At 46.4% G+C, this 14,146-nt stretch overlaps 2 protein-coding genes across 2 annotated transcripts; one reads left to right on the top strand and one right to left on the bottom strand.

Annotated features, from left to right (window-relative positions):
- The first annotated feature begins 5,358 nt into the window (after positions 1-5,358).
- Positions 5,359-6,285, top strand: LOC130589565 (uncharacterized). Its single transcript, XM_057390861.1, has one exon. It carries the CDS (start codon positions 5,359-5,361, stop codon positions 6,283-6,285), a length of 927 nt encoding a protein of 308 aa, XP_057246844.1.
- A 3,617-nt stretch (positions 6,286-9,902) lies between these two features.
- Positions 9,903-12,190, bottom strand: LOC109134490 (uncharacterized). Its single transcript, XM_019248242.3, has 3 exons — positions 11,697-12,190; positions 11,203-11,607; positions 9,903-11,135 (listed from the first exon to the last, which is right to left on the bottom strand). Exons 1-3 carry the CDS (start codon positions 11,787-11,789, stop codon positions 10,335-10,337), a joined length of 1,299 nt encoding a protein of 432 aa, XP_019103787.2. The 5' UTR covers positions 11,790-12,190; the 3' UTR covers positions 9,903-10,334.
- Between the last annotated feature and the right edge of the window lie 1,956 nt (positions 12,191-14,146).

Raw genomic sequence — 14,146 nt, 5'->3', positions numbered from 1 at the left:
CTTACTCCTTCCATTTTCCTTAATTCTCGTGGAAAATGAAAAGTAAACACTATATTATGGGTGGAAGGAGTAACTTTTTATAGCACTGATTTTGTGAACTAGTACTTGTATGTTTTATTTTGTCAACTAGTACCTTTAATTACTTTTAATATTTTAATTTCAATACCTTTTCTCATATTTCCGGCCAAATTGGTAAAGATTCCGACATTGACTTTATTGTTTTCTCTCCAATTCTTGTGTGTGTGTTGTAAATTCTTTCTTTCACATCATGTGTCCCTCTTGCCCCTACTAATCCTCCCATTTTTATCCCTCTCTTCTCCATAAACCATTAACTTTGTTCCATCTACATCAAAATTCTCCCTGTCAATAAAATTCTTCTTAATAATCAAATACAATTTAATTATAGGAAATTTAATTCTAAGTCAATTCTCTACAATTTCAGAGGTATATTCCTTTTGCTAGATTCACTGCTTTATCATCCAAAAAAACCGAAATGAGTACATCTACACAAGGATGATGACTTAGCAGAATAAAAGGTACTAATTAACAAAATAATATATAAAAGGTACAAGTTCACAAAATTAGTGCTATAAGAGGTACTATTTCACAATTTTTCCTATCGTGGTTAATGAGTTCAAGAGTTAAAAAACATAGATGTTGAAATATTAAATAAATTTAAAATAAAATAAAATAATATTAGTTTACCTACTCGACAAGTGATAAGTCATCTGGGTCCAATAATAAAAGATGCCCCCTCAAAGTTAGGACTTTCATAAGTTAATCAATAGTTAGTACCTATTAAAAATATTGGGACATAGTTGGGACCCTTAACATCAATTTTTCTTAAAAAAAAAATGATTAGAATTAATTCATCATACAAATTACTAATCATCTGAATTTATTTAATTTCAGACTTTATGTACAATAATCCTAATACTTCACTATTTTGTTTATATATTTTAAATACTTTTTTTAAAAAAAATTAAATAATAAAAATCGCTAGCATGGTCCAGCGCTCTAGCCCAATCCAGCCCATCAAACCCATGATCCGCTTCATCAACCGCAAAAGTCCAAACCGCACCGTTGTGGGTCTGAGTAAACTAGCCCACCAGCCATCCCTCCCAGCCTGCAAGACGTGTTGTGGATTCAGTCACATGCCATGGCAAGCCAGTCTAGCGTGTATTGGCCACCGCTCGACCCGCCCATTGGCCACCTTGTTTTTTGGACATACGGAGTCACGTACTCAAGTACCTCTGTACCTATTATATTTCACCATGATATATAAGACATTAACACGAGGATCAAAGTTGGCCTAGTGGTTGTAACTTGTAAGGCCATTTTTCTACTTATGTGATAGGGTTCAATTCTCACCCCTTGAAAGAAGGATCCCAAATTTCTCCCCTTCCAAAGTGCAGGGCACATTCTTTAGTATTCTGTGAGTTTTGTGGCAATAATAATTTAATGATCATTCTGATTTCCACAAGACACGCTACAAGCTGAACATTTTACTCAACCTTTTAAAAAAGAACTTTTACTAGTCACATACATGAATTGGCCACAGAAAGACAATGTCAAACTCCCAAACTAAACAAATTAAACAGGTTTTGTAGATCCAATGAAAAAAAAAAAACCAAAGACTTTAATTACACAAGGGGACTAGATTGATCCGGCTGAGGTTGAGCATCAATGTGTAGTCCATCAAATTCATTAGAGGGAACTTTAATAAGCACACCATGCAAGCAAACAACGAAGGTAAATATTATAGAGACGGCTAGAAGATCAATCCAGGCATGCATAACAACGAACAGTAAGACCGTGATCGAAACGAGCAGGCCAAGGAAGATGCGTCGAAGAAGAAGGGACTCGGATTTCACGTAGATCAAGTAACACGTGATGGTCGAGACAAGGTAGAAGGCCAAAAGGGTGAAAGGAAGTGGGCCGACGAAAAAGCCTAAGTAGAGGTAAGTGATGCTGGTAACAAGGTTGATGTAGTTGACACTAAAATGAGTTATGTTTCGGCGGAGACGAGTTGTGGCATCGAGGAGAGAGTCGGGAATTGAGAGTGCGTGAATGTTGAAGAATTCCCGCCATGGTGCTAGATTTGGTGTTTCAGAGGAGTTGTCGCGGCCAGAGGCTTGTAATGGCAACGTTAGCGAGTTCGAGTTTGTGGATGGCATGGCGCTGTGTAAGCTCTGTACGATTGTGAGGTTTGCACCTGATGTAGCTGCAGCCTGCAGATGGTAATGGTTGGGAGCTTGGGAAGAGTAGTTCTCCGTATGATGTACTAATAGTCTATGCCATCTTGACTATGTCAATTTCCGCGTTAATGTACTAAGTAATGGCAATGGATTTGATTGAATTCATCAAATTTACCTACTTACATTGTTGGATATAAATTACAGATGTAATGTTTTGTCTTTGGACTAGTATTTGGTATACAAATCTTATTATACACTATGGGTGTATTGTGATTTGTGAGCATGGCATATTCAAGATTATTTGAGCAGCAGGTGATAGTCTAGTGGTATTGACATCACCTCCGATTCCACAGGTCTAGGGGTCGAGTCTCACCCCTTGCCAGGAGAGATCCCCAATTTCCACTCTTCCTTGCAAGGAACTTCATCTTACCTTAAAAAAATAATATATATATTCAAGGTTTTTTTTTGCTTTCAAATGAGCAAAATGTATCAAAAAAGAGAGTTTCAAATGAGCAAATGTACACAGATTAGTCTTGGGTACATCGTGGACATAGTACACCCGTATGTATGATGAATGAAATCGTTTTTGGTCAACTTTCAACTAGTTTAGTTGATAAATTTATATAAGGGTAGTATCTTTGATTTGACATCAATCATGTCTACCCTTTTTTTTTAAATATATAAAAGGTAAGGAGAAAGGAAGGTTAGGAAACCCTTCGCACGAGGGGAGCTCCAATTAACCTTATTGTTTACTAGAATAGAGTGAAGAGCAAAGTGACTACAATGATCTATATTAAATTCGGAATAAACTAAGTGACCAACATTGACGATCCAATTAGCTGCTTTGTTTGCTTCCCGATAGATATGACAAATAGCCTGTCAATCTTGTCTACTTCATTGCAACATTTTATATCTAAAAAAAGTAGTACAAATATTCTACAAAATTCATTGTTGTTAATAAGATAAAAGATGAATTTAGGTTTGGATTTTTTTTACCAAACCAATTATTTGAAACACGGACGGATAATATTTAACATGTAAAGAAGTCCTGAAGTGGGCATTTTTCAAAGTTATGTAGATATTTTTTAGATTAATCTTTTCTGAAATTGTAGCTTATTTTCGTATCTAAGTTACAGCCTGTAACCTTACAGGTAGTTCTCTTGGTCCGGCCCATCTGCCACTCAATACTCATAACTCGTAAATGGCAAATCAACGTAGCAGAGGTCCGAGCATGGCCCAAAATAGAATTAGGCTATGTTTGACAATTAGTGAATAGTTGATAATTATTATCTGATTTCATTTGTTACTAGCTGACTATATTAGCTGGGTTTGAATATCACTAGTTATTAGGTCTGGATTAGAAAAAAATTCACTTATTAATATAATACTTTATGATAATAACACTAAATACAACTTAGTCCAATGGTTAAGACTTTAGTATATGTACTTGATATATTTACTACGCCTTTTAATATATTTATATAAATTATATTAATTGTTTGTATTAAAGTATTTGATAAGTAGCTTGTAGTTGATTGCTACTTAATCATGTAAAATAACAAATAAGGGCATGGAGATAATCCATAATTGTGTTTTTTATTGTTTATAAATGGACTTCTCTTGCATTAATGTAACTTAACCTATTCAATCTCAAATCTTTTATGACAAAAAGATGCTTCTTCCAACTTTTTCAAAAGTAACTGTTTGGGCCTCTGATTTGCCCAATAAATTATAAAAAGGATCTCTCCTAAGGCCTAAGTTTCACATACCAAGGAAGATTCACCAGCTTTTTGGGGGACAAAAGCTAATTACCTTAAAAAGGTGGAGGCTTCCCTAGGTCTTGGGATGCTCCCCTAAAGGGTTTCTTGTCTGAGAAATCCCCAACACTATAAAAGCCAACAGTCTCATCAATGAACAGATATTCAATTCTCACCTAACAAAACCAGAGCATCTCTCTCTAGACTTGGATTACTTTCTCTCTCTACCTCAATCTCAACTGACTTGAGCGTCGGAGGGGCTTTCCCGGGAACACCCCCGGGCCAGTTTTTCCTTGTTTTGCAGGATTGGAGACTACGAGACTCGGGATTCTAACCTAATTCGGGATTTGACTCTCACCTTAAACATATTACTCTTTTGACTAGTTTCTAGGCAGAAACAGTTTGGCGCCGTCTGTGGGGATACTACATCTCAAAATCACGTACCGAGAGCAACATGGCACCCCGAAGGAAAACCACCCGAGGTTCACTGTCTCGCCAACCCACACCTCTCCAGTCTCACCAACCCAACGTCTTGGTTGAATCCCTGGCCATAGACGACGAGGGGTCGACCCCTCGCAATGACGAGCATTCTGCCCCCCGAGAGGACCCAACACCGGTCACGATGGCGGACATCGAACGAATTGCTCGGCAGTTGAATGATAACATGCAGAGGAGTTTACAGCAGCTCATAGCCGGGATCCCCCAGCTCAATCAAGGGGAGCCCCGAGAGATGACCCGGGCAGAGACCCGTGGCCGGGATAACCCTCAAACTCACGCTCCTAACCGGAGCGAGCAGCGAGTGGGAGGAGAGAGATCCCGACAGGCTCACTCTCAGAGGATCCAGAACTCGGATGCCAGGCGCATTATTGAAGAGAATAGGAGGCGCAGAGCAGAGCAGGACGCTCGCATCCTCTTAAACAAGAAGAGAGAAGAAAGGGAAAGGACGCACCGTGAGGAGCAGGCTCACTCTCAGACCCCGAGGAGGGAGCGGGAGAAGTCTCCTGTCGGGTCCAAGAGGACGAGGCAGGAGGACGAAGCGGACTCAGGGCCTCCTCGGAACAAGACCAACACCTTGATCAATAGGGGATCCTCAACTTTATGACCCCCTTCAGTCGGGAGATCATGGAGGTACCCAACCCGGGAAAGGTTAAGGTCCCCACCATCGAGCAATACTCGGGCAGTAGCGACCCGAGGATCATATGGCGCCTACAAGGCTCAGATGAGTGTGCAGACGGGATGTGAAGCCACTTGGTGCCGCTATTTCCCGACGACCCTCAAAGGGTTGGCGCTCAGTTGGTTTCGGGCTTGTCCCCGGGTATTTAACCAACTTTTCGGTTCTGGAGGCATTATTTCACCAACATTTCATTGCTGGACGCAGGCACAAGAAAACCAGCATCCATTTAATGTCCATCAAGCAGCAAGAGCACGAGAGCCTTGCGGATTATATTAAGCGATTCAACGAGGAGTCGCTGAAGATTTCAGATCTTCAGGACGGGGTTGCATTCACCGCCCTAATGTCCGGACTCTGGCCGGGAAAGTTCAGATGGTCCCTCGCCGAGAATGAAGTAACCACCTTTACCGAAGCCATGAGTCGGGCCCAGAAATTCATCCAAGCCTCGGATATCTGTAAGCCTGTCGGGGAAAAGGCTAAGAAGAAGAAGGAAGAGCTCCCTTACCGGGAGCCAAACAGAAACACGAGGAACCACCAACAATTGCTCCCGAGAGCAGTGGATAACGGGAATGACCCACGTTTTAACAGAAACAGACGGGAGATTTACTTGGATCTTAAACACAAGTCGGTACTACCCATTCCCCCACCTATCAGAACTTCCAAAGATAGGCGGGATCAGAGGTTATGGTGTGAATACCATCGGGAGTGTGGTCACACCACGAAAGATTGTCGGGAGTTGAAGAAGGCCTTGGATCACTTGGCTGATCAAGGAAAGTTGAACAGATACATCAAGCATCCCCGAGAGGAGAAAGGGAAGGAGAAAGAAGCAAGAAACGATAGTGACAACACCGACGGGTATGTCGGTGTCATAGCCGGGGGGCATGCCTCGGGAGGATCATCTGGCCGCGCTCGGAAGGCCCACCTCCAAGCAATGACACACCAGGTGCTAGATGTAGAGCCTGCAAGGACGAGATGCCCGATAATGACATTCGGGGAGCCTGACCGGCACTTGCATACCCCTCACGATGACCCTTTGGTCATAGAAATGAAAATAGCAAACTCTCGGGTAAAGAGGATCCTCGTTGACAGTGGGTCCTCGGCCGACATCATCACACTTGATTGCCTACTCAAACTGAAATACCACGCGAGAAGGATGTGATCCCTACTAACCAACCGTAATTGGTTTCGGAGGCGGGTCGGTCTATCCTCTTGGCAATGTTGGCTGTAAGGCTCGGGGAGAGAGGAAAAGGTAGGAGTCTCCAGTAGACTTCCTAGTTGTTGACACCCCGCCTTACATTGTCATTATGGGTAGGCCCACCATGAATAAAATAAAAGCCGCCATCTCGGTATATCAGTTGCTGCTCCAATATGAGACCGACGATGGGCAAGTCGGGAAGATTTATGGTGATCAACAAACGGCCCGGGAGTGTTATATCAACAGCTTCCGAGCCAAAGCACCCGAGGAGAAGAGGGAAAAGAAGAGGAAGAGAGAGGAACAATAGAAGTCCCCACAGGACTCGGGGTTTATATATCTGAAAACCCCAAGTACTATGAACGCCCCCGACCTGTGGAGGAGGTCGAAGAGGTCGTGATAGATTCAGAAGTCGGGCACACATTGAGGATTGGCTCAAACCTCAATCCCGAGATCAGGGATCAACTGGTTCAGACCTTAACAGAATTCAAGGATGTATTCGCTTATTCAGCTGCAGACATGCAAGGGTTGAACCCCAACTTCGCTTCCCACGAGCTAAACATCAAGGAGGGGTTTCGCCCTATCAAGCAAAAGCTTAGGCATCAGGGTCCCGAGAGGAACGCCGCTGCCGCAGAAGAAGTGAAGAAGCTATTAGAGGCAGGAATCACTGAAGAATGCCAATACACTGAGTGGTTAGCTAATGTGGTCTTGGTGAAGAAGGCCAGCGGCGCTTGGCGCATGTGCGTCGACTTCACAGACCTCAACAAAGCATGTCCTAAAGACAACCATCCCCTCCCGAAAATTGACAGGTTAGTCGACTCTACTGCAGGTCACGAATTGCTCAGCTTCATGGACGCCAATGCGGGATACCATCAGATCCCCATGGCTGAAAAGGACCGAGTCCATACTGCCTTTGTCACGGCCCAAGGCGTGTACTGCTACAAAATGATGCCCTTTGGGCTAAAAAACGCAGGAGCCACATACCAAAGGACCATAAACAAGGTCTTTGCAGAGCAACTCGGGAGGAATATAGAAGTATACGTGGACGACATGATTATTAAAAGCAAAAAGAAGAAGGATCATGTAGAGGATCTAAGGGAGACATTGGCGACACTCAGGCGCCATGGCATGAAACTAAACCCCAAGAAGTGTGTATTCGGGGTAACTGGCGGTAAGTGTTTGGGGTTCCTGGTAGATGAGAGGGGGATAGAAGCCAACCCCGACAAGATTAATGCAGTGTTGAACATGACTCACCCCGGAACGTTCGGGAGGTACAGAGGCTGACGGGATGCCTGGCGGCCTTAGGGCGCTTTTTGTCTCGGTCAGCAGACAAGAGCTTGCTTTTCTTTAGGGCCTTGAAAAGAAAAGAGTTCGACTGGGACCAGGAGGCTGAAGAGGCGTTTCAACAACTAAAACAACACTTAGCCACGCTACCGAAACTCATATCTCCCTTGCCGGGAGAGACTCTTTACATATACCTCTCGGTATCAGAGCATGCGCTCAGCGCGGTGTTGGTTGCAGAAAGGGAAGCATCTCAACACCCCGTCTATTTCATTAGCCATGCTTACCGAGGGGCGGAGTCGAGGTACAGCGAGGCTGAGAAAATGGTGTTCGCTTTGGTAATGGCGAGCAGGAAGTTGAAGCCGTATTTCCAAGCGCATCAGATCATCGTCCTAACCGGACAACCTATCAGGAAGTTAATTGAGAACAGGAATCATTCAACCAGAATGACTGAATGGGCCGACCAGCTGGCCGATTACGGGTTAGAGTATGAACTCGTCGGGCGATCAAGGCGCAGGCCTTGGCGGACTTCATCAGTGAATGTTGCTCCCGACCAGAAGATATCGAAGTAAGGGAGTCGTGGGAGCTACAGGTAGATGGCTCTGCGACCAAGTCGGGAAGTGGAGCTGGACTGGTCATCATACCCTCTATCGGGGACAAAATGGAATATGCTGTGAAATTTGACTTCCTTGCCTCAAACAACGAGGCCGAGTATGAAGCACTCATTCTGGGCCTACAAATTTGTATCACCGGGGAGCCCAGAACATACTAGCAAAATCCGACTCCCAACTAATAGTGGGGCAGGTCTCGGGCGAGTATGAAGCTAAGGAAGACAACATGAGGATGTACCTCAACAAGACCCGACAGCTCATTCAGAAGCTAACTTCCTTCAAAATCCAGCATTTCCCCAGGTCCGAGAATCAACAGGCTGATGCCCTTGCTCGTATGGCTAGCTCAGCGGAAGGGTTAGCCCCCGCAGCATAATTTGGGAAGTCCTTGAGCAGCCAAGCATCAACTCTTTGGAAGTGCATACTTTGAACCGCACCGACACCTGGATGGCAGAAATCGTAGGGTATCTTCGGGATGGATTCTTGCCGTTGACGAGAAGGAGGCTGAGGCCCTTAAGAAGAAGGCGGGATGGTTTCTCTGGCATGAGGGCAACTTGTACAAAAAATCTTACACGCACCCCTTGCTAAAATGCGTCACCCCATTTGAAGGGAACTATATTCTAAGGGAGATCCATGAAGGGGCTTGCAGCAGCCATCAGGGAGCCAGGACAATAGCCGGGAAAGCCCTAAGGGCGGGATACTACTGGCCCACCCTAAAACGTGATGCAGAGGACCTGGTCAGGAAGTGCCCTAATTGTCAACTTCATGGAGATATACCTCGGGCCCCGACCAATCAGCTCACCACTATCCAAGCTGTCCTTCCATTTGACAAGTGGGGAATGGACCTCATAGGTCCCTTTCCCGCCGCTTCGGGGCAAAGGAGGTTTCTCTTGGTAGCCATCGACTATTTCACAAAATGGGTCGAGGCGGAACCACTGGCCTCCATAACGGATAAGCAGGTGCAGAACTTCATATGGAGAAACATCATCCCGTTGGGGTTCCCAAGACTCTCATCTCGATAATGGAAGGCAATTTAACAGTGGGCCAACCCGGGAGTACTGCTCCAGATTCGGCATTAGAACAAGGTTCTCAGCAGTATCCCGACCCCAGACAAATGGTCAAGCAGAGGCTGCAAACAAAGTTGTGCTGAATGGGATAAAAAAGTCTCTGGAAGGAGCTAAGGGAAGCTGGCTTGACGATCTCCCGGGAGTATTATGGTCAGCAAGGACAACAGTGAAAGAGGCAACTGGCCATTCGCCTTTCAACCTGGTTTATGGAAGCGACGCTGTCCTTCCTGTAGAAGTCGGGATACCATCCCCGAGAATGACATTCTACGACTACGAACAGAACGAAGAAGAAAAACCAGTCAATCTCGACTTACTTCCCGAGACAAGAGGCAATGCTCTGCTGAGATCCATTCACAACAAACTACGAGTAGCAAGACAGTTCAATCAAAGGGTCAGGGCTCGCCCTATCCTAGTCGGGGATTGGGTAGTGAGGAAGGTGGAAGCTACAGGCCTCACCCATCTCAAAGGCAAGCTCGGGCCAAAGTGGGATGGACCTTACAAGGTTGTCGCCGAGGTCAAACCCGGGACATACCGACTTGAGTCACCAGAAGGCACCCCCTTGCCCGACCCTGGAACGCAGACAATTTGAAGAAGTATTTTATCTAAGTAACCTTGTAACATGGCCACACTTGAGCCATTCCTGTAATCAAAGTGCTAACATGGCCACACTTGAGCCATTTCTGTAATCAAATTGCAAGCCAGCTCGGGGTACTCGCCAGTCCCCTTTTTGAGTCTTTAACATTGACTAAAGCCGCCTTGGCCACAATTGAGCCGTCGGTTTTATCATTCGTTACAACTCGGGGCCACTAGCAATACCTTATTAGAGCTCGGTATCATTGCAACAGTAATGAAAAGATTGACAATTCTTATAATTGCAACGAATGATGCACATTTATGACATAACACGGGAAAGGCAAAAGATGAATCAAGAAAGTACTTCCATTCATAAAGCTTAAAAAGTTACAGCCTAAAGGTCCCGAGAACAGACTCTCAGGAACCACAAAAACATAACCCGAGAACACTCAGGATTCAGTACATGCAAGTCTAAAAACAAAAAGAGTTAAGCAGCGGCAGTTTTAATTGGGGAGCTATCGGTGCTTCCAGTGCCGTCCTCCTCATGAGAGCCCTCAGACAAGGGATCCTCGGGGTCGGCATCGGCCTCGGGCTCAGCATCGGCCTCGGGATTCTCAGGCTCGACTGTCGGGGCCTCAGAAGCCTTGGAAGCAGACGAAAGGGGCGCCTTAGAAGCAGAGGAGGAAGGAGGATCCTTCTTAGCAACCGCCGCAGCCTTCAATCGCTGCTCCTCAGCAATACGGGCATTGTAGGCCGCCTCCACTCCACTCCAGTCCAAGGTGGAGTCGGGACCCGTCAGTACGCCCTTCAAGCGTTCCTTAGTATCCCGAACTGCCATAGCATAAGAACGGGAAGCCATCTGACCAATGAAGTCGAGTCCCTCGGGAGACCTCTTCCAGCTTTCGAGGAACTTGCCATGCTCGACCTGCGCCTGGGAAGAAGCTTCCTTCAGCTTACGGTCGAGGTGACGAATCTTCTTCTTCGACTTCGCTAGCTTCACCTTCGCCTCAGCAAGGTCCTTCTGCGCAGTATTGCGCGCGAGGGTGACGGTCTCCAGATCTGCCACTAACTTCTTTTTGCTCTCCAACAGCGCCTTGTGCTCATTCACCGCCTTCGAGGCCTCCTCGAAAGTCTCCTTTTGGGAATTAAGCTCGGTGTCGAGGCGAAGAATCTCAGCTTCATGGTCCGTGACAGTCTTGTTAAGGCCCTCAACTTGACCTTTAAGGTCATTAACACCGTGCTCGAACTGAGAGCGTCGATTTATCACCGACGTCATGCGGATGGAGGTCTGCAGATCGAAGCATGTTAGATAGTTGGAGTCGGTAAAGGATAAGCAATGCAAAAACAAGACATACCTCAAGCCATGATTCGTATAAGGCATTGATCTCTCCTAGGCCCAAATCCAGCATGGCCTTGTCATCAGCATCGGTATAGATGTCCTTGACAGCTGCCCTTACCCGAGCCATCTTCTGGGCAGAGCTCAGTTCAGTAATAGGAAGGTCGATCCCGAACTTCTCAATTCGGGAGCGCTTCTGGAGAGGCTCCTCAAAATCCCCCAGGGCTTGCTCGGGATAGCTCCCGACCTTACGCTTACTTCCAGAGGAGACCCCCGAAGATGCCTTCTCAGACACCTTGGAAGCCGCCTTCTCAGAGGCCACCTTCTCAGAGGCCGCCTTCTCAGCAGCCTGAGCCTTCTCCACATCTCCCTTCAGCTTTCGGGAGCGAACATGGGGCTTTTTGGCTTTCTTGGTCTCGGTATCCTGAGGAAGGATTACAAGTTATCAGAGCAAGCTCCACCAAAATTTTCGCAATCAACTAAGATGAAATACTAGTTCCACCAAGAGATTACCTTAGGAGGTGGTGGCACCGACATGATCTCTGCATCAAGCTCCGCCATGAGTCTCGCAGCCAAGTCAGCTCCATCGGTGAAGTGTTCAGCCATCGCCGGATCCAAACGAGCTCGGGCAACACCTGAAACAAACAAACGTCAAATCTTTAGCATTAAAAGGCAGTTCAGAAAGGCTTGGAAGAAAATTACCCTTGTCGCAGCTACAACTCAAGCCTACAGCCGCCAGGAACATCTCGTCCCGGATGGTATGACGGGTAGGCAACCAGTTGGAGGGCACATAAGCTAGATCTCCCGACTCCGTCCTCGGGGTGGTGGTAAGATAGATCGCCACAATGGCCTCTTTTCGAGACATCTCGGGAACCGTCTGGTTCAATCGAAACCTAGGCCCTTCCTCGGGAGGCAAGATAGGGATGCCCCACTCGGCATTTGTATAAACATGATAAAACATGCGGCGGAATCCTTTTTGGTTCGAAGGAGGGTCGCGAACCACCTTATACCCCGGGCGACATTGAAAGCGGAACCATCCCGGGCATGACGGTCAGCTGGACCAAGCATTAGAGTAAAGGTGTTGCGCCACAAGCGCAAACTCGGGGCCACCCCGAGAAGTTCACAAACGGCGATAAACCCGTTAATGGTCAACCAGCTATTCGGGAGAAGATTAGTAAGGGTGAGCTGATAACTGTTGAGTAACTCTTTGATAAAAGGATGCAAGGGGAACCTAAGTCCCATCTGCATACTTTGATGATACACGGAGACACACCCGACAGGGGGAGTTAAGACCGACTCCGTGCCCTTAGCTCGAACAATGAAATAAGGATCCATGATCCAGAACTTAGTACTCACATACTTGGAGTTTCTCTCCATAGATTTCATAAAGGTGGCCTCGGGAAAGAAAGTGTGGGGACCACCCTCGGGGTCAAGAAGGGGAACCTCTTGACCAGAGGTAGTAGGAGCTTCATCCGCCTCCTCAGACACCGTCACTACTTGATCAGAAAGCAACTTGTCCAAATAGCTAGAACTACAAGGCCTATGGGCCAAAGAAACCTCGAAGGGCCCAGGCACCACCCCTTCATCTTCCTCACTAAAAGAGTCGGGTGTATTTGTCAAGGGAAGCGCATCGGGAACCTTAGAAGGATCCTCGCAGGGAACCCGAGTGCTAACTAAAAAACCATCCACCCCTCGGATCTCTTCCGACAACCTGACGGGGGATGGAGCGGGAACAAGGGGATCCACCTCGGGATCCATCCTAAAAGCCTAGGAAAATAAAAGAATCACTAAGAAGCGTACCTTCTCGGGAAATCAAGGTCGGGAACGAAATCTGGAAACGCGCGCCCTAGGAGAACTCGGAGGACTCGGGATCAGAAGGAGATGGGAGAAATCCTAGAGAAATCTTAGAGAAATTCTAGAGAGAAATTCTAGAGAGAGATTCTAGAGAGAGAGAGTGAAAGTGTGAAAATGATTTTGGAGTACGGACAAATTCTCTCTCCATCTCTATTTATAACCTCAAATCTCCCCTCCGCGTCGCGACAACCTCTGGACCCTCAATGGGCCCTCAAAAGATTGGGCCAAAACAGAAGAAAAGGCCCCATTCAAATTCAGGCCCAAAAGTTAATGGTCAAACTTCCAAGGGTCAAATGCCCTCTCAAAAACCTTGACTCTCCAGTCATCCCCGAGTGATATACCCATGGTCAGCCCAAGGGAGTTTCATACTTAGCCATATAATGAGCTAAGGGAGTTTCACAAGCCCCCGAGTTGGGTACCCCTACATGGTCAATCCAAGGGGCTCACACTTAGCCAAATAATGAGCTAAGTACCATCATAACCAACTCGGGGTTACATGAGAATGTCTATTTGCCCCCGAGTTGGGTGCCCCTACTTGGTCAATCCAAGGGGCTCTCGATACTTAGCCAAATAATGAGCTAAGTTCCATCATAACCAACTCGGGATTACATGGGCAGGCCTATTGGCCCCCGAGTTGGGTGCCCCTCCTTGGTCAATCCAAGGGGCTCTCGATACTTAGCCAAATAATGAGCTAAGTACCATCATAACCAACTCGGGGTTACATGAGAATGTCTATTTGCCCCCGAGTTGGGTGCCCCTACTTGGTCAATCCAAGGGGCTCTCGACACTTAGCCAAATAATGAGCTAAGTTCCATCATAACCAACTCGGGGTTACCTGGGCAGGCCTATTGGCCCCCGAGTTGGGTGCCCCTCCTTGGTCAATCCAAGGGGCTCTCGATACTTAGCCAAATAATGAGCTAAGTACCATCATAACCAACTCGGGGTTACATGAGAATGTCTATTTGCCCCCGAAGTTGGGTACCCCTACTTGGTCAATCCAAGGGCCTCTCAATACTTAGCCAAATAATGAGCTAAGCTCAATCATCTCAAACTCGGGATCATACATGAAGGTTCATTAGCCCTCGAGCCGGATACCCTTGGTCAATCCA

This window comes from Beta vulgaris, chromosome 7 (assembly GCF_026745355.1).
Source record: "Beta vulgaris subsp. vulgaris cultivar EL10 chromosome 7, EL10.2, whole genome shotgun sequence".
In the NCBI taxonomy this organism is placed as follows: domain Eukaryota; kingdom Viridiplantae; phylum Streptophyta; class Magnoliopsida; order Caryophyllales; family Amaranthaceae; genus Beta; species Beta vulgaris.
The sequence above is the reverse complement of the archived record's forward strand: the minus strand, read 5'-3'. Positions and strand labels throughout refer to the sequence as shown.

Bases quoted from the DNA above. Each gene is read 5' to 3' on its own strand.
- LOC109134490 (XM_019248242.3), bottom strand. From the start codon at position 11,789: ATGGCTGAACACTTCACCGATGGAGCTGACTTGGCTGCGAGACTCATG. The intron at 11,608-11,696 runs GTAATCTCTTGG...ATCCTTCCTCAG, and splicing joins CGGTGCCACCACCTCCTAAG to GATACCGAGACCAAGAAAGC. The intron at 11,136-11,202 runs GTATGTCTTGTT...TTCGATCTGCAG, and splicing joins TATACGAATCATGGCTTGAG to ACCTCCATCCGCATGACGTC.
- LOC130589565 (XM_057390861.1), top strand. From the start codon at position 5,359: ATGTCCATCAAGCAGCAAGAGCACGAGAGCCTTGCGGATTATATTAAG.